Here is a 19,305-nt window from a genome sequence, read left to right as displayed (position 1 = left end):
AGTTGGTGTGGTGGTGATAGTTGTGGTGGTGGTGGTGATAGTTGGTGTGGTGGTGGTGATAGTTGGTGTGGTGGTGATAGTTGGTGTGGTGGTGATGGTGGTGGTGATAGTTGGTGTGGTGGTGGTGGTGGTGATGGTGATAGTTGGTGTGGTGGTGGTGGTGGTGTGGTGGTGATGGTGGTGGTCTTCACAGGTGTCTAGGAGAATGAGTCCTGTCAGGGCCTCTTCATCACCCAAAACTATGGAACACTCCTTAGGTGTATTCTGCATGGCTGGAGTTGGATTTTATTTCCCACAGTTCTTTGCTGGTGGAGTTGTAGGTCTGCTCTCTGTCCTGCTTGGGTACCACTGACATTCATCTGTACGCTCCTTGGGTTTGCACCTCTGAACCCCGTGAATCATCATGCTGCTGAGTTATGTCACTCTTTACTTTCCTCCCCGTCAGTAAAGGGGAGACTGTAGTGCGTGGTATTCTTTAGTTCCTGAGCCAGAAAATAGAGGCCCCCATTACCTGCAAATCAGTTAGCTACTTGGGAATTCTTATACCCTCGAGCTGATACCTTTCTTAGCTATACTTTGTTTCCCGAAAGCATTTGACTAGTTTTGAAGCCTGGGTGATAAAGACAGCACCACCATTGTTTTGATGTCACAAGCAGCCGGGAGGGATACATTGAGTCCCATTGTCAGAGGAGCCTTAGCCGTCTAGTGAGGCAAATCTGCTACTGAGCTGTTAGCTAAATGAAGCAGACACTGGGGACTTTTTCAGCTTACGTGATTCTTCTTAAAAACTGCAACTTGGCCTTTAAATGGATTCTGGAGTTGATCTGTTTTGTATGTTCAACCTCTTAACAATAGAGGGAAAGTTATGGTTTTATTTATATCTCTCACTGAGCAGATTTGCACACACACACACACACACACACACACACACACCTCCCTCTTAAGGAACGCAGGGTTGTAGTAACCTAAATGATCCTTACTTTGTGTAGGGTACAAACTGTGGCTTTGGTAATTGGCGTTGACTGCAGAGTTTCGAGGGCTGGGAACATGGTAATTTTAGCCTCTAGTCCTTCGCTGAGAAACGCGCACGACCCAGGACAGCACTCTTTATAGCATGTTAATTCGTTTTAAGAAATGCTAAATGTAAAAAAAAAAAAAAAAGAAATGCTAAATGTTTGTGGGATCTCATTGTTCTTTTCCTCTTCTGTGTGTATGATTTATTTTGTAGGAGGATAAATTGAAACACATTCCTGGAACATATGATGGCTTTAAGATATTTTTGTTGTGCTTATCCTGGAAATATAGAATAGGCTGTGCACCAGAGCTAATGACAACAGGTCCTTTAACATTTGTGTGTTATAACAATGGCCACTGGGCAGACAGCTGCCAAACATCTTGCAATTAATCTGATACACACATTGGCTTTCATATTCTTTTCCTTCCAGAACAAATGCCCTGAGGTAGAGGAATTGGTCTTCAGCCACTTTGTGATCTGTAACGACACACAGGAGACACTGCGGTTTGGCCAGGTGGACACTGATGAAAATATCCTGCTGGCGAGTCTCCACAGCCACCAGTACAGCTGGCGTTCTCACAGATCCCCACAGGTACTGGAGAAGCTGCTGACAAACCGCCATTGTGAGTGCTGCTCAGGAAGAGAGGCCTCAGAGGTCACAGTCCTTCTGCGGAGCGGGGTGGAAGGAGGTGCTGCTGTGTGGTTCTGTTCTCCACGTGGTGCAGCTCCATTTTCCTGTCTGTCACTGTAGCCGGGTAAATTAGAGAGATGTGCCTGCAGGGATGGTCTACGGGGGAGTTAAACCAAAGATGTGGTCTAAATGAGAAAAAGAAATCCTAGGACGTGTTCCCTATCTGCCTGTGATTAAAGTGAGTCAGTAGTCAGAGAGCCTGCGTCCCATGTGCTCCATAGGGCTGTTCGCCCCAAAGAGCTAGATGCTTGTCTTTTGCTTATTTTGAGTTTTTTCACATGAAATCACCCACTGTTGATATAAAATTTGGAAATATAGACACAATGAAATATCCTTTATCTAAAAATCTTAGTTTTATTTATTTTTTTCATGATGATAATTTTGAATTTTGTTTTCTTTTAGTTTTCTGTTTAGAATGACAGTGAATAACAAATATAAAACTCTCTGACAAGGATGCATTGGGAAGAAAGGGACACCAGCTCGTTCTTTGCGGGAGATCTAGGGGTGGCTCATTCAACTTAATGATGATGTCTAAAAATGGGCTCTGGGTCAAAATACACTGCTGTGGGATAGTGCTCCTGTACACCTTAAGGATTTGTCACTCATATTGGTTTAATAAAATGCTGATTGGCCAGTAGCCAGACAGGAAGTATAGGTGAGATAACCAGACTAGGAGAATTCTGGGAAGAGGCAAGGCAGAGAATCAGTCACCAGCCAGATGCAGAAGAAGCAAGATGAGAACACTTTACTGAGCAAAGATACCAAGTCATAAAAAAAAAAACAAGCAAATTCACAAGTTGAATTAATGAATCTTGAACACAGACTTACCCTAAGACTTGCGAATAGCCCATGACAAAGTGTGACAGCACACTGCTAATTAAGAAGGCTCACACGACAGCCTGTGCCTCAGGAGGCCTCCGCAGACCTGATCCAATGCATCCCACAGAGCTTAGAAAGAAGTGCTTTGTCATGATGTACAATTGATGTGAACAAAAATGTGTCTCCTCTCTTTCCAAACTAGTCAAGAGACAGCACAAAGCCACCCCTAGTCCCTCGTGTCCCTCCAGAGAGACTGCCGTTCCTATAATGGTCTAATGTTTATTGTAAATAGAAGTTTCTGTTCTGTCTGGTCTTGCTGCTGTTTAGTCCCAAAGAAACACACAGAGGGTTATATTAATTATAAACGGTTGGTCTATTAGCTCAGGCTTATTTTTTTTTTTTTTTTGGTTTTTCGAGACAGGGTTTCTCTGTGGCTTTGGAGCCTGTCCTGGAACTAGCTCTTGTAGACCAGGCTGGTCTCGAACTCACAGAGATCCGCCTGCCTCTGCCTCCCGAGTGCTGGGATTAAAGGCGTGCGCCACCATCGCCTGGCGCTCAGGCTTATTATTAACTAGCTCTTACAACTTATAATTCTTGTCTATGTTTAAAAATCTTAATTTTAAATCAAACTAATCTGACAGGACTTTGAAATTCTAAGCTTTTGTAAATACAAATTCTCTTTTTAAAGATTTGTTTTTATTATTTTTGGTTATGTGTCTGGAGTGAGTAGGTATGTGTCCTTGAGTACAGGTGCCCACAGGTGCCAGAAGTGTGGGGTCCCCTGGAGATGGAGTTATAGACCATCATGAGCTGCCTGACACAGGCGCTGGACCCGAACTCTGGGAGAACAGCACAGCTCCCTCCGGTGCCTTGAGATATAAATCCCTACGAAAGCTTCTCACACAGTATGATACTGCACTTACAATTTTATCCTAAATCACACATATTTCCCAACTTTTCTCTTGAAAATGTTCCATGTTAGAGCTTTCATTTGCCCTGTGTGACAGGATGGACATTGTATTTATTTTGAATTTTTCTTTTTGCTAGTTTTTTTCTTATTGGTTGAAAAGTTAGGAGCTTGCAGAACAAAGGCCAGTGCACATGCAGTCCCAACCATAGTAACACTCGTTGTCTGGACGTTTCCATGGCCACTGCACCACTATCACCTCCACTTCCACAACCACCTACACCACCATCACCACCACCTCCACCATCACCACCACCTCCACCATCACCACCACCTCCATTTCCACAACCACCTCCACCACCCCGACCTTCAGGATTCCTGGACTCTGGAGCTCAGCTGGCAAGGCTGATGTTAACACATGCCTCAGCACTGTGGGGACATGCTGTCCCTGGGTGGACTAGAGGTCCATGAGAAACAAGAATGGGCAGCCACTGTGGCCATTACACTTGGCATAAGTATGCTTTAAAAAAGTTATGTAGTCTGTTGCTATATCAATTTCAAGTATAAGGGAACTTGATTTTACTAGTTTATTTATGTAGTTTTATACCCATGGTCCTATCTTCTTCCCCTGTATTTTGTCTGTATGATTCATCTGTTAAACTAGCCAAGCTCTGCGGTTTTAGGAGAGGGGCTGAGAAATCTCTGATACAGTACCCAGGAAAGCCTAAAGCCAAGAGTGATAAAGGGTTCTTGGTCCATGTGTGACTCCTTGCAAAGGGGTAACTTCTGTAACTTTTCACTTACATAAATGAAGTTCGTATAGAGCATGTCTGTAGCCAGGTGTGATGTGCACCTGTATCCTAGCACCCAGGAGGACCAGGAAATTCACACCATTCTCCACTACCTGAGGGGTTCAAGGCCAGTATGAGCTGAGTGAAAAGGTCTTAACCCCGTCCCCACCCAAAAAAGAAAACTTCGAGTTTAAATCAGACTTCTTTAAAAGAAAACGATGTCCTTTTTATGTTTCTATGTATGCTGAAATGTATTTAAGACCTCTGAAGCCAGAGGCCTTAATGGGCCCAGCGGGCACTCACAGAATTCCTCTCCTCCACCAGAGCACAGCTGCCCCTCTAATGAGAGGCTGCGTCTGAGCCCAGATCAGAACGACCAGCCACTAACGCACCTGGGGCTCATCACAGATGCACAAGTGAGCAACATGTTCCTTCTTCCAGATTTCAAGTCATATCCTGCATTGCCCAGCAGTCTTGGTTTTAGGAACATTTGTGTCTGTGTGTTTATGCAACCTTGGGTATTAGTCAATTCATAGTCTCTGGGAGAATTTCTAAAGTTCATAGAACTTAACTCCACTAAACAATGCAGCTTATATTGCAGAGACCAAGAAAGTGGCAGTGACACTGGGAAAGGTTTCAGAAGGTCAGGATATCTTAGAACCACACAGAAGGTTGCTAACAACACTGAATCCCAGGAGGACAAGAAGAAACACGGACATACCAATCCCAGAAACCTTGAGCTGAGGATCCTTTTTGGAGCGAGAAGTCATAAACTCCCTTATAGTTTGTAACACATGCTTTGAGGCAGTCACTTAAGATGTTGGACATTCCACAACAACTTCTTGCCTAAGCAAACAAAAGAAGACTAGAACTGCTTCTTGGGGAATAAGTGAACATGTGCAGCTGCACAGAATTGTTGATGCCACCACAGGGACTTACAGCTCGCCAGATAGGTTGTATGACCAAAATCGTCAGCAGGGAGTTGGTCTTCAAAGAAGTTTTTCATGGCATACTGAGGTGAATCTAGATTCTGGAAGTGTAAGTTCATGGCATCTTCCCAGAATACGAGCAAGTAGATGTGGCTGAAAAATAACAGAAGCCTTGTTTGATTTAACCAAGCTAGGAAGAGCACTCCTCCATAAACCGTAGAATTTACATATAAGCTATCAAAAATAACTTCCTTTCTGGTTCTAGAGAGCACTTTGGTTAATCTTTTGAAATAGGAATATGTCTGCCTTGTGTGTTAAGAATTCGTACTTCTGGCCATTTGAACTTCTTCTGTTGAGAATTCGCTGTTCAGTTCAGTGCCCCATTTTTTAATTGGGTTAATTAGCATTTTAAAGTCTAGTTTCTTGAGTTCTCTCTATATTTTGGAGATGAGACCTTTGTCTGTTGTGGGGTTGGTGAAGATCTTCTCCCAGTCAGTAGGTTGCCTTTTTGTCTTAGTGACAGCGTCCTTTGCTTTACAGAGCTTTAAAGAAAAAAAAGAATTCGTACTTCTATCTACCTTCAAAAGGCACAATTTATGAATTGTGTACATTTTTAGAGGTATAGAATTCCAATTTCAGTGATTGAGTTTGTTTTCTATAAATGTGTATGTGCACCATTGTGAGTGGTGGTGCCTGAAGAGGTCAGAAGAGGGTGCTAGATACACAGTAACTGGGGTTAGGATGGGCGCCAGCCGGTGTGTGGGTGCTGAGGCCCAAACCCTGGACTTCGCAGGAGCAGTCAGTGCGCCAGCCCCACAGTCGCCTAATCTTAGTAATTAAATCAGGCAAGGCAAAGGGGGGTCACTAGAGAGTGTATATAAAATAGTAAAATGTGTTTCTAAAATGGATATAAAAGTAGTGTATAAGTTCATGAACATAACACATTTTTTAAATTGTAAAATGTAGCTAGTTAGGAATTACTCCACAATCCTGAACTCTCTCTGAGACTTCTCTCAGATATCACGCTATTGCCCATAGCCATGGAGGTCCCGTGGCCGTGGCGCTGCAGGGCTGGGTGTTGGGATGAAACAACTCTAGGGCCCTGCCTCTGGTCCTGGGTGGTAGCTGAGTTGAACAGCCTGGATCTCTGCCAGGCCTCCCTTTCCCCTCAAGAGGGGCAGGGCCAGCTCTCCTGTGCCACCCTTGTGAGGGATGGGGCCAACACTCCTGTGCCCACATTACTGCTGGTGCTGCAAGTGAGCTAGGGGCAAGGCTTTCCTGCTTGTGGCCAGCAAGGGGCAGGGCCAGATTTCCTGCCTGCAGCAGCGGTCAAGCTGCAGAGCTAGGTATGACATCAGCATGGCTTCAGTGGGCAGCCCAGACCACGGACATCACTTGGCTTTTGGTGGTCACATGGGCCACAGACATCAACAGCCTCCTGTTGCAGTAGGACCATGGACCAAATGTTTATTTTTAAAGAGATATAGTAAAGTAAAATCTTATCTTTTTAAGTTTTTATATAGGAAATAAGATTGTTGCTATCTCCTAGAATCAAGAGAAGAATACAAATTCCGTATATAGAATGCCATCTTCACAATATAAGAAAAAAATGCACAAAAGTATTGAAAGATGGTGTTCATGATGGAACACAGTGGCTGACTTGGTGATCTCCCAGGTGCTCCTGTCATTCCCTCTGCCTTGATCAGTCTCCTTTCTTCTGTTCGTTTTTGATGGTGCTTAGTTTCTCTGGTTGTATGCATTAAATGTGCACATTCTCCTAAGGAATGTGTTTTCAACTGAGACACATTTTGTGGACACAATCAGTACCTATTAGGCTGTCGCTGCAGAAGTTCAGGACAGGAAGAAATGCTCTGACTAATTAAGATCCCCATTGGGGAAGAAAGTCCAGGGAATTGGGAATTAAATCAGGTGCATTCAGAAGCAAAGTCCTTTTTTAAAAAAAAAAATTATTTTAAATTTTTTACAACCACAGTTCCCCCTCCCACTTTACCCCAACCCATCCCCCATCCACTCCTCTGAAAGGGCAAGGCCTCACATGGAGAGTCAGCAAAGCCTGGCACTTTAAGTTGATGCAGGACCAAAATCTTCCTGAGGTGCTGGAGTTTGGCAATGTCCCTTCTGTTTCTATTGTGTGGAATAATTTGAGGAGATTAGTATTAGCTCTTCTTTGAAATTCTGGTAGAATTCTGCTCTGAAACCATCTGACCCTGGTTTTTTGTATGTTTGGGAGACTTTAAACAACTATTTCTATTTTCTTAGGGATAATAGGGGCTATTTAAATTATTTATCTTATTTTGATTTAATTTTGGTATGTCATAATTGTCCAGAAAGTTGTCCATTTCTTTTAGATTTTCCAATTTTGCTAAATATGGATTTTTGAAGTATGACCTGATGATTCTCTGGATTTCCTCAGTATCTGTTATTGTGTCCCCCTTTTCGTTTCTGATTTTGTTAATTTGGATATTCTTTCTCTGCCTTTTAGTTTGGATAAGCGTTTGTCTATCTTGTTGATTTTCTAAAAGAACCAACTCTTTGTTTCATTGATTCTTTTTTTTTTTTTTTTTCTTCGAGACAGGGTTTCTCTGTGGCTTTGGAGCCTGTCCTGGAACTAGCTCTTGTAGACCAGGCTGGTCTCGTCTTCCAATTTTTTGTTCGTCTTTTCCTCAGTTTCTTTAAGGTTTTTTTCATTTCCTCTTTAAGTTATTTTTAAGGTCATCTTATTCTGCTTCTTCTTCTTTGGGATGTTCATGTCTTGCTGTTGTGGAACCACTGGGTTCTGATATGCGCCATGTTGTTGAATGTATTCTTGCACTGATGTCTACCCATCTCTTCCTCCAGTTGGTGCAGCACTGTGTGTGCCTCCAGGGCCACTAATGCTGTGAAGGACGGTTGGGTTTGTGGGGTGGAATAGAGTTTGTAGATTACAGGGTCTAATGGGAGGGGAGTGGCGAAGAGGCCTGTGTGCTGTGAGGGTGTGGGCCAAGGAGAACCCTGTAGAGTTCTGTAGAACCCTGTAGAACCCTGTTGATGCCAGGAGACACACAGGGGCTGCTGGTCTAGACTAATTCTGAAACCCACCCAACAGATGCTGGGTATTTCTTGATTCTTAGTCCAATCCACATATTCTGTTAGGAAGGAATTCTCCATGACACATAGCTTCAGGCTCTTGGCTCTAGTTTCTGCACCATACATCTGTTTCTGTGAAAGTCATCTCTCGGTCATTTTCTTAGCTTGCTTTCTGCTTGCAGAATTTGGAAAGTCTGAAGACCCTTCATTTTGCACTCTATCTCTTTGAGTCTAAGGTGGCAATATTCCTGACAATGTAATCTTTTAAACAACTTTGTGGGTCACTCATTGATTTTATTGAGGATCACTATATTTGGAAATTAAACCTACAGATCTCTCCTAGATGGGCCTTCAGTAGATGTTTTCTGAGTAGAGAAAGCGGGGTGTGTGTGTATGGGGGGGGGTGTCTCAGTAACTTCTCTAATAGTTCTCAAGATCAGAAGCTTAAAGTCATAATTTAACAATCCTGTGCTCTAATCCCGACTTCTGTATCATTCTGGTTGGCTCTGTATATACTATGCAGATATTTAAAAATATATGTGTGTATGTGTCTTTATATACATACATACATACATACACCATCAGGGAAGTCAGGTTCTTAACCAGGTTCTTAACCTGGTCCTCTCCATCTCTGCCTTTTTGGTCACAAAGCCAGTGCTAAGAAGGGGATCATTTATATGTTTCAAATGCATGTTCAAGTTCTCACTCTTGCTTAATCTTCTGTGTTTATTCTGTAAAAAAAAAAAAAAATTACTTACCATAAACTAGAACTGCATAGAATAATTACTAAATATTGTGTATTAAAAGTAGACTTCCTTTACTACCATGATGTCTTTTTCTCTAATCATGGAAAGAGTTTCCCAGGAATCTACAGTATCACCCTTACCAGTGTTTAGTGCACAACTGTCTGCAGCTAACAGCTCCACTAGGGAAGGAAGGATTCTGTGCCTTGTCCTGCAATGATAGTAACAAGGTTCTTTTTATAGTGGCTGATATCAAGTCAACAGTGAGGTAAACACTTCTTGGGACCGTCTGGCAAGGATTTTAATCCAGTCTGTAAACACTGATTCTGTTTGAGAACCAGGAACTACTGTCCGCTTGGTATCAAGGGCTTTCCTACTTCATTTTACATGGCAACCAGAAGAGCCACAGAGGAGTACAGACTCAATTTCTTCACTTCTGTTTCTTCAGGGGTTTTACTTTCAATAAGGATTTCCTGAGGCACCTTCCAGTGTCTTCCAAAGTCATCTGTGGTAGAATAAATGAGGCCAGAGCAGGTTCCAACACTAAGTATCTAGCAATGGTGAAATTCTTCACTTCCTTATATTAGATGCAGGAGTCTGAGACTCAGCTTCTTTACCTGTGTGTTTCTTCATAAAAATCAGCTGCAGTGCGGCCTTTCCAGTCTTTTACAAGAGATCACCATGATAAGGCTGTGATGGGTACTTCATCCAGTCCCAGGGCCCATTTCTGGAGCTTTCTGCAAGCCTGACTGTGGAGACTGACTAGGGATTATTCAACAGTGAGGGAAGGAGAGAAATGGCTGCTGGGACTGACTCTGCCTCTCCCCTGGCAGTAAATTCTAGATATTGAAATGTAATTTGGAGAATACATACTACAGATTCCCTAAGCTTTCCACAAGCCATTATCCTGCAAATGTGAGTCCTCGGTGTCTAAACATAAAGGTCCTTCAGAGGGCTCCTTTAGACGGGAGTGTTGACGGCACTTGGTGGAACGCTGTGCCTCAGGGCTGTTGAAGCACGATGGTATTTTGCCATTTTTAGCTTGTGAGAATTGCTGATTGGGAATGTGATAAAGATCTCAGCATGCATAATGTGATTGTCTGTAATCATAACCCATTTCCAAGTGTCTGTGTGACAGACACATTAACTGAAAGACAATGGCATACCATTGCATGTGGCACTTCCAATTATGTCCATGCTTTTAATTGTTTCCAGGATATAGAAGAACTTATTATTTAAAGGTCAGAATAATGCCCAAGATATGGCCAAATCGAGTGAGTGTCACACACCAGGAATGTTGGATGACTTCACAGTTATGAAATTATTTCATTTCTCATGATAATTCTTGACTTGCCAAGTTAGTGGATTTTTAAGGAGGCTGAGAGAGATTTAAGATAAATGTGAACTAACCCCATTCTGTGGCGTCAGGGGCTGCCCTGCAGGCAGTAGCTGACCTTTCACGTGCCTGGCTTGCACTTGGGGACAGCAGGAGTTAGGACAGGGTCTCACAAAGCACATTCCCTCACTGGGCTAGAAAACCATCTGCAGGGCTTGGAGCAGCTCCGAGAACCCACAGTCACCATAGTGACTTTAGGCTTTATAAAAATGTTTTCTCAGCGTGGCAACACAACCCAGTTCAATGAAAATAAATATGAATTTTGGATTTCTTTTCTGTCTATTAACTTCTTTTTCTCTAGTTAAAAATTAGAGATAACAATTTTAGTTGTCCAAATCGTCATAATGACTAAAAATAATTTTAAAACCTCATAAAACCACTCAGTCTTTTCTTAGGACATGTGTTGGCAGTCTCCTGAATTAAACTAAACTTTCCTGAACAATGACTATTACATTTGAGAGCAATCTCAAAGACCAGCTTTGATTCTGACTTTGGGTAGGTTTCTCCGTCATTTATACTTGTATTGAGTCACAGTGGATTTTTAAACAAACAAACAAAAGCTAACAATTTAGATTCACAAACTGAAGAATATTTATCCAAATCTGAATGACCATCAGATGTCCTCTTCAGTTTATCTTCTTGGCTTCTATTTCTCGGCCCCCTAAATTACTCCTTATCATTTCCAGCCTACGTATTCTGAACTCTTCCTCAAAGCATTATACCCGACTGATTCTTGACACGCATAAGCTGCCGTGCTGTCCAGGGAGTGTGTCAATATAACTCCATTACAGGATAAGACGTTTTCACTGTTTTGCTTATTAATTAAAAATGCATGCTCATATACAGGCATATCAAAGTTCATTGAATTCCAGCATTAGACCCCATGTGGTAGAATTAACAGTAAAAAGGCTTACCCAGTTCTGAGCTTAGAACAACTGTCTGTTAACACCACAGCCCAGGCTGTTTTAGTCACTCATAAGTTAACTGTAGGGAAAGCCCACACCCCTTAGAAACATACGTGCTGCTGAAATGAATTCTTCCATAACAAGCCTGTATATCATTGCTTACCTTCTTAAACCATGTGTATTTATATCTGAATGGAAATATTTGGAATGCCATTAATGATAATTTTAATAAATGAACAAGCTTGATTATTAAAGTTTTTGTAAAAAAGAAAAATCCCCATTTTGTTTCCCCTAGTCTTTGAAGCGAAGAATACCCATAAGGTAGCCGGTTGTTTGGGAGGCAATATGCAAATGGGAAGTGCGGCTGCTGTTCTGCCACTCCCTTAGCATCCTCCAAATAGTGTAGACAGCCAGCCCCGAAGAGAGACTCGTGCTACACAGCAGAAGTTCATGAACGATTTTGCTTTACAGATATGTTAAAATATTGATTGTTCCAGAATACTTATGAGAAAGGTGTGGTATTGGACATCGTAAGTTATCTCTGGAAATTCGAATGACCGTTATAAACTCGTGATAAAATGGCACAGTGCACTGACTGAACTCTGAGGATATCAGTAGAATACGCGGGTGACGTGTCCTCCAGCACACTCTTTGTTTCGGCTGTTCTCACAGGAGCCCATGTGCCATGGTGGCAGTCAGCCTCAGAAAGTCTCATAACTTAGCCCTCTGCCATTTTTCTTTTTCTTACCAAAAAAAAAAAAAAAAAAAGCTGCACATAAAGTTCAAATTCTGTGCTAAAAAAAAAAATATTTCTACCTAATCATTCTTTCCAGCGAAAAATTGTGTTCTACAAGTGTGAAATGCTCTGCAGTTTAGGCAGAGACTGCTCTTTTGTTTCCCAGCTGCTCAGACCTGAACAATCACACAGAAACTGTATTAATTACAACACTCTTCGTCAATAGCTTAGGCATATTTCCAACTAACTCTTATATCTTAAATTAACCCATTTCTATTAATCTGTGTATCACCACGAGGCTGTGCCCTGCAGGTAAGGTTCTGGCTGGTGGCAGGTGTCTTTCTCCTTCCTCAGCTACATGGTATCTCCTTGACTCTCCTTCCTCAGCTACATGGTATCTCCTTGACTCTCCTTCCTCAGCTACATGGTATCTCCTTGACTCTGCCTACTTTCTCTATATCTCTGTTCAGCTTTCCCGCCCGCCCGGCTTTACTAAGCTATTGAACGAAACTTTAATAACCAATGGTAATAAAACATATTCATAGCATACAGAGGGGAATCCCACATCATCTCCCCTTTTTAAGGAACATTTTTAAAGATGTGCAGATTCTCTAAAGCAGGCAGTGGCTCCCTGGAAGGTGTGAAACGGGAGGCAGGTGCTGTGGAGCCATGGGCAGCTCTCAGCTACTTTCCTCCAAACCCAAAATGTGTGGCTGGCCGTGTGGGTTTCTTGTTTCTTGCTTTATTTATTCAATAAATTTATTAAATTACCATTGTAGACTAAAATCTTACTGTAATGAGTTTTAAAGTTTAACAAATTAATGGCTTATAAGTTTTTGTATATTAATATATAGAAAAGTTATAGGTTTGACACATATCAATATATATCCAATTGTTTATTTCACTTGAATTGCATTTTAATATCTTACCTGCCTCAAAAATCCTTATAATGTACAATGAATTATGAAAAATTTTGAAGTTGCTGGAATTTTTAATTTCTCTTTAGAACAATTATACCCTTCTCTAAATTTTAAAACACAAAAACAACCTCACTAATTTATTTTTGAGCCTTAAAAATCTTTGCAACAGTTTTTGAGTGAATAATGAATGTATCAGTTTCCAGAACTTTAAATGCAGCCTGCAATACTCAGTCATCCTTTCCCTTTCCTGTTTCCATCGTGTTTTTCAGGAACTCTCTCTTTAGACATGTCTGTGGGTGGTCCTCAGGGTTGATCTCCAGCTCCCCAACCACTGATTCTGTTTTATTTTGTATAGAAAAAAAAAATGAGTTGAAAGCTGTATATACTCACATCTGAGATCTCCAGTAGTAAAATTACACATTCAGTCTGGCCGCCAGCACAGCGCGGGGTCCCTGGGGACCCCCAGCATTGTGGCCACACCCCCTTGCCTGCTTGCCGCCTGTAAGTTGTTGTTTAAGTGTTCTGAGAGAGAATCCTGCTGAAGTTTTCCCCTCGATGGAAAATATTAAGACTCGCTGATTAGTGCAGAGAGAATGAAAAGCCTGGGTAGTTGGAGGGCAGGGGAGGAAGTGGTCAGTAAGGAAGACTTCAAAGGAAGGAAGTAAAGCTCCCAAGTGATAATGGAAGACAAGAGAGCCTCCACACCTTGCCTTTCATCCTGATGTGTGGTTCCTGTGCCTCCACACACCGCTTGCTCTTCTGCCAGTACCGTGCTCGCTGTGCTGGAGGGTCTGTGACTGCCCACTGATTCCCAAATAGATCACAGATTTCTTAGCTTCAGAAGCGGTCCCTGCTCCTCGTAGCCAACCCGTCTAACTCCCACCCCACCCTTTCCCAGCAGCTGTACTCAGCTTTGTATGCTGCTGCCTTCCAAGTCTCACACTGAACCTTTGCCACGGAGTGGACTGTGATCTTTACCAATAGAAGCGCTACCCAAACTGAGACCCAGCTGCCGTTCTCCCCAGAGGATAGCCACTCCTGCTGCCTGCACCCCTGGGCCTCATCTCTCCCATGGTGCCTCCATAGTGCCTTTCTTACGTGGCCGCACATGAAGATGTGCTGGCTGGGTGACAGAAGATACCTCGCTAAAATTAGTCTAACATAAATTTCATATTTATGTCTAGAAATTAAAACCCAGGTAGGAGTATTAATTCTTAAGTTAAAGCGTTCAGTTCCTAGAGCAGGGAGCTTCAGTCACTGGAAACAAGACAACTCCCACCCTCGCCTGGTGTCTGCAGACATCTGATCCCTGCCGTCCATGGGCAGCTGGTGCCAGGACCACGAGCAGGACAACTGCGTGTTCCTGGGCCTTCTGAGGGCTTTCTCATGGGTGTTTTCACCTAAGAATATAAGTACTTCCCTGGTAAATTCTGTGCATGCAAGTACCAGTGACAGATATTTTTAATGGTAGACCCAAAACATTGCAAATACCCAGTTGATACATACGAGGAGAACTGCCATGTTTTCTCCCGCTTAGCTTTTCTGTGTGAACTGAATCCAAATGTATCTGAATTTTAATTATTCAACGAAAGTGTCTATGCCAGCATTTTGAGAAGAAATAACTGCCAAGGAAAACCTAGCAGCATATTCCTCGGTGGTGCTGAGGTAATAGAAGGTGTGTGCGGGAGGGAGCAGCTCTAATTAAATTGAACTCATATGCAAATGTGCACATTCTCAATTAAAATCACATTGTATATTGGTATATTTAAAACCTTCTCTAGAGCCTTTGACATGGTCAGGAAATCTAGCTTAATTTGATCTCTTAAGTTCCTTTTTTTTTTTTTTTTTTTTTTTTGTCATTTCCAGCCACTAGTCTCCAAAGAAAACAACTTTCTTGTTTCCTTTAGCTTTGTGCGGACCTCAACTTTATTCTCAGTTGCTGCTATTAAAAAAGAAAGAAAGAAAAGAAAAAGAGAGAAATGATTCCAAATGCTGCAAATGTTTCTTCCCACCACCACCCCCTGCACCCCCTTGTACCCAATATTTAACCATGAAGATACTCTGGTACTTTTATGTTATAGGGTATGTGTAGATGAGACCATATTTCCCCTAGGGGTATGGGCTCATGGGCCCCTGTGTGGAGGAAGAACTGAGGAAGGCTGTAGTAAAAGCTGGGGGACGTTGGGACATTCCAGGAGTGACTTAGATATTCTCAAAGAACGTGCTGCTGTGGTCAGCCATCTAGACAAGTCTTGTAACACAGTGGCCTTGGGTAATTTTCAAACTAAAGCTGTCAAAGCTGAAATTAAAAGGAAAAATCTGCTTCCAGCAAGACTCTCATTTTGACGATAGCACTGTGTGTGTACATTTAGGGCTTCTGTGTGGGTTCGTAGCTCTGTGGATGTTTTCAGTTTCACTTAGTCTGTAGTTGGGAGTGTTCCATGAGTTTCTCCTTGGCTTAGTTCTATAAATAATAGAATGAAAAGTATTGGGTTTCTATTTCATACAAATGCTTTCCTTAAACTCTCAGTTTACTTATAATTACAAAGTGTATCAAACACTGCTTCTATATTTTATAAAGAAGTGCTAATTATTATGTTTAATATAGATATATCGTTAAATTGATTTTTTTAGGTGTTTTTTTTTTTTCAAGACAGAGTTTCTCGAAGCCTGTCCTGGAACTAGTTCTTGTAGACCAGGCTGGCCTCACAGAGATCCGTCTGCCTCTGCTTCCTAAGTACTGGGATTAAAGGTGTGTGCCACCACCGCCCAGCTGATTTTTTATGGTTTAGGTTAATGATTAATAGCCAAAATAGTAAATACCTGAGTGACCACAAAAGCACCTGTTAGCACAGTCCCAGTTCTGATGGGTAAGAGACACTAGCAGATTCTGCTGTGAAAGCTACAGTCAGGATAGAATGCAAGAATAGAGGGACAAGGCATTTATCGCATATCAAAATGCTGATTTTTTCTGACTTAATTCTGTAATTTCATAAGAGCTATCTTAAGTAAAATGCATCTTTTGTTTTGTGTTTTATCAAAAGAAAAAATTAAGAAGTGGTAATTTATAGTCAAAAATTGCACTATGAGCCAGACTTAGCAGAGTCTGCTGTCAGCCAAGGCCAATGTCCTTTGATCTCACAGTTAAACCTTCCTGTCCTCCAAATGAATGAAATGGCCTCTTTTCCTCCTCAAATGTTCAGCAGACCTTTGGCCATTTGATAGGACCGTTATTTTAACATGTGATCTGGAAGACAACATTGACTGCGGCACATTTGCTATTCTCAGCCTGGTGATCAAGCTGGAGGCCGACGGATGGTGCAGCCTGGAAAGAAAACACATGCTGGCAACTGCAAACAGAGAGTTCTCCAGCAGCGAGACTCTTGTTTTAGGGCTAGATTTTTGTTGGCATGTTTGGCATTATGACGATTATTGTTTTTCTTTCCAGCTGTTACACATCTGTATTGAAGGCTGGGGCAACTGGCGTTGGTCAGAGCCCTTCAGTGTGGATCATGCCGGGACATTTATTAGAACGATTCAGTACAAAGGTCGAACGGCTTCCCTCATCATCAAGGTTCATCCGCTCAGCGGAGTACAGAAACAGGTGAGTTTCCCTGCGTTTGTGCCCAGATGGCTCTGTGTGTAACAGACATGAATCCTATATTGTAATCAAGGAACAAGGAAGCGAAGCAAAGCCTCTGTCCTGACATGCTGGTGACGGTGGTGGCTCCCAACCCCATCTCTGCTGGTGATGCTGGTGATGCTGGTGGCTCCAGCCCCATCCCTGCTGGTGACAGTGGTGGCTCCAACCCTGTCCCTGCTGGTGATGCTGTTGATGGTGGTGGCTCCAACCCTGTCCCTGTCTTTTATAGGAGGTGCTAACGAGCAATAAAATTTACTGACTTTAGCTCCACCTCTCTCCCATCACCACCTGCCTTCTGATAGAGGTGCTAATGAGCTGTGGAATAGCCAGAGGCCTCTTCTGGGTGGAGAGGAGGAGAGAGCAGGGACTGGCTAATCCTCCCCTCTTCTGAGTGGAGAGAGGAGAGAGCAGGGACTGGCTAATCCTCCTGTGGATAACCAAGGGTTGTCCTCAGGCATGTCACATATGAATAGTCTCTCCCGTGACAGCTGAGCCCTGCTCCAGCAAGCTTTGCTTCTCCTCAGAGTGAACGTTAACTGCAGCAGAAGTTCACTGCAGTCTGACTCTTGGCATATAAACCTCAGTCCTCAGCACATATTTTTACGTATTTTATAAAACTTCCTTTTGGCCGTTTTTGAAGTTCTAAGACTGCAAAGGGAAAAAAGTATCTGACACTTTTTTTTCTGTGTTCTTAAGATGTGAAAATGTGGTTTCTAAAAGATGTTTTTCAAGTATGGAGCATATGACAAAAGTAGAAAGGAAAAAAAGGAAGTATTAAAATCTGAAAACTGGCTTCAGCACACACACAATAGCTGGGTTTCACATCCGTGTCTGCATCTGGATCGTAACAGGCAGAGTGAGCTTATTGAAGAACTGGGGACCTGGTAGGGTCAGCACCTAGTCCTGGGAAGGGCACCCTCTGAGGGAGCCACAGGGGCTCTTCTCTAGAAACAGGCGGGCAGCGACTTAGGGTTCTCGTGACTGCTGACAACAGCAGTGAAACCTAGGGGAAAGGAGCCCCCGTTAGACCATCACCCCCCAGAGTACTGACTGTCCACAACCCCAAGGATGGGACTCAGTCTGCGTTCTTAAGTTGGAAATTCATGTAAACCCTGGCCTGTTCACTACTGGCAGCAAGTTTAAGGGAATTTAGAGGCATCATTGAAAAGATAATGCTTCACTGAGTCTTTGAAAAATATGTATGTTTTTAAGAGAGGGCACTGCAAACAAACCTAATCAAGTAGACAACGACATTAACATGGAGCAAAGGACGTCTGCTGACATGAAGAAGAACCACAGGCTCCTGTCTGCCCTAAGAGTTCTTACGTGTTTGTACTCTCAGATGGCAAATGTGGTCACTAACAAATCCATATCCACCTTCCCATTGACTAGCATGTCCGATATCACACACCTCGTCCTTTCTACGCTCGGCTCTACCAGCTCTCAGGAAATCCCTTATGAAACTGGATACAAAATCCTCTACCAAGCTTTACTGTTCCCCATGATTGTAAAGCACACACAGCCATCACACAGCGCACTGTGAGGCTCTGCAAGCAGACAGCACAAAGAGCAGAGCCGGACCCAGCAGGCTGTGTTTAAATAGCTGCATGTATACATATGCATAATGAAGAAAGAGGCTGTCGGTTTGAGAGTCTGGGCAGGACTTGGGAGGAAAGGAAAGGGGGAGTGATATAGTTATATTTTAGTTAAAAGTGTATTTAAACTGGATCAACAGTTAAGAGCACTGACTGCTCTTCCAGAGGACCTGGATTCAAATCCCAGCACCCAGATGGCAGCTCACAACTGTCTATAACTCCAGTACCAGAGGATCTGACACCTTCACACAGACATTCATGCAGGCAAAAGCACCAATGCAGATAAAAATAAAACATTTTTTAAATTATATTTATAAATAAATAAGGAAAAAAACATTCCAATATGGTTGGGAAGGTCTTGGAAGCCCCAGGTTGCAACAGTATATGTACATACAAAAACAGTTAATAAAATCTTACCAGTTTTCCCTCTCTCCTCCCCTGTTCTTTCCACTCATACACACAGCAATATTTTAATTTTTTCTTTGGATTTCATTTATTTTGCCATGATAATTTAGTGTTCAGATCTGGTGGTGTTATGATACATCCAAAATACAGAATTTTTTTCAAGTGGTTGAAGTTAGGAAGAAAGGAAGTAGTCAAGTTTCTGGGAGCTTTGCCTCTGCTGGTCTTGGCCTCTGTCCCTCTCTCCCACCTGGATTTAGAAGGCTGCAATAGGCAGCAGCTGCCTAATTCCAGAGGATCCTGGATGCAGGTCCCTGGTGTGCTGTAGACAGACTGATCTGCCTCTGGACAGCGGAGAGCTGGCCAGAACTCTCTTTAGCGTTGATACTTGGTCCGTCTTTCTTACATCACTTCTCACAAGTGAATAGAGACTGACCGTGTACACAGTTTCCCAGGACCTTTGTGTGCTGTGCAACTACTGTTGTGCCCACATTTGCTTCTGAATTTCCTGTTTCTTCACTGCAGAACGCACGTCTTCCTGCATCTCCGCACATGCACTTTTAATCACAGTTAAGATATCGTCTTCCAGTGCATCTGGCTCTGCGGAGCTGCTCTTTCTTTCTTTTTTTTTTTTTTAATTCTTTTTTTTATTGAGAAAAGGGAAAAAAACAAGTTTCCACCTCCTCCCAGCCTCCCATTTCCCTCCCCCTCCTCCCACCCTTCCCT

The 19,305-nt window shown here is 42.7% G+C and overlaps 1 protein-coding gene across 5 annotated transcripts in view; it reads left to right on the top strand.

The window, feature by feature from the left end:
- Vps13b (vacuolar protein sorting 13 homolog B) overlaps positions 1 to 19,305 on the top strand; it is a 441,647-nt gene that overhangs the window by 368,255 nt on the left and 54,087 nt on the right. For all 5 annotated transcript variants that reach the window (XM_026789767.1, XM_026789768.1, XM_013354110.2 and 2 more), the window contains 2 exons: positions 1,446 to 1,607; positions 16,388 to 16,543. In XM_026789767.1, coding sequence (XP_026645568.1) covers positions 1,446 to 1,607; positions 16,388 to 16,543 — 318 coding nt within the window. The remainder of the gene's footprint in view (positions 1 to 1,445; positions 1,608 to 16,387; positions 16,544 to 19,305) is intronic.

This window comes from Microtus ochrogaster, unplaced genomic scaffold (assembly GCF_000317375.1).
Source record: "Microtus ochrogaster isolate Prairie Vole_2 unplaced genomic scaffold, MicOch1.0 UNK29, whole genome shotgun sequence".
In the NCBI taxonomy this organism is placed as follows: Eukaryota; Metazoa; Chordata; class Mammalia; order Rodentia; family Cricetidae; genus Microtus; species Microtus ochrogaster.
This window is presented reverse-complemented; position numbering and strand designations above follow the sequence as displayed.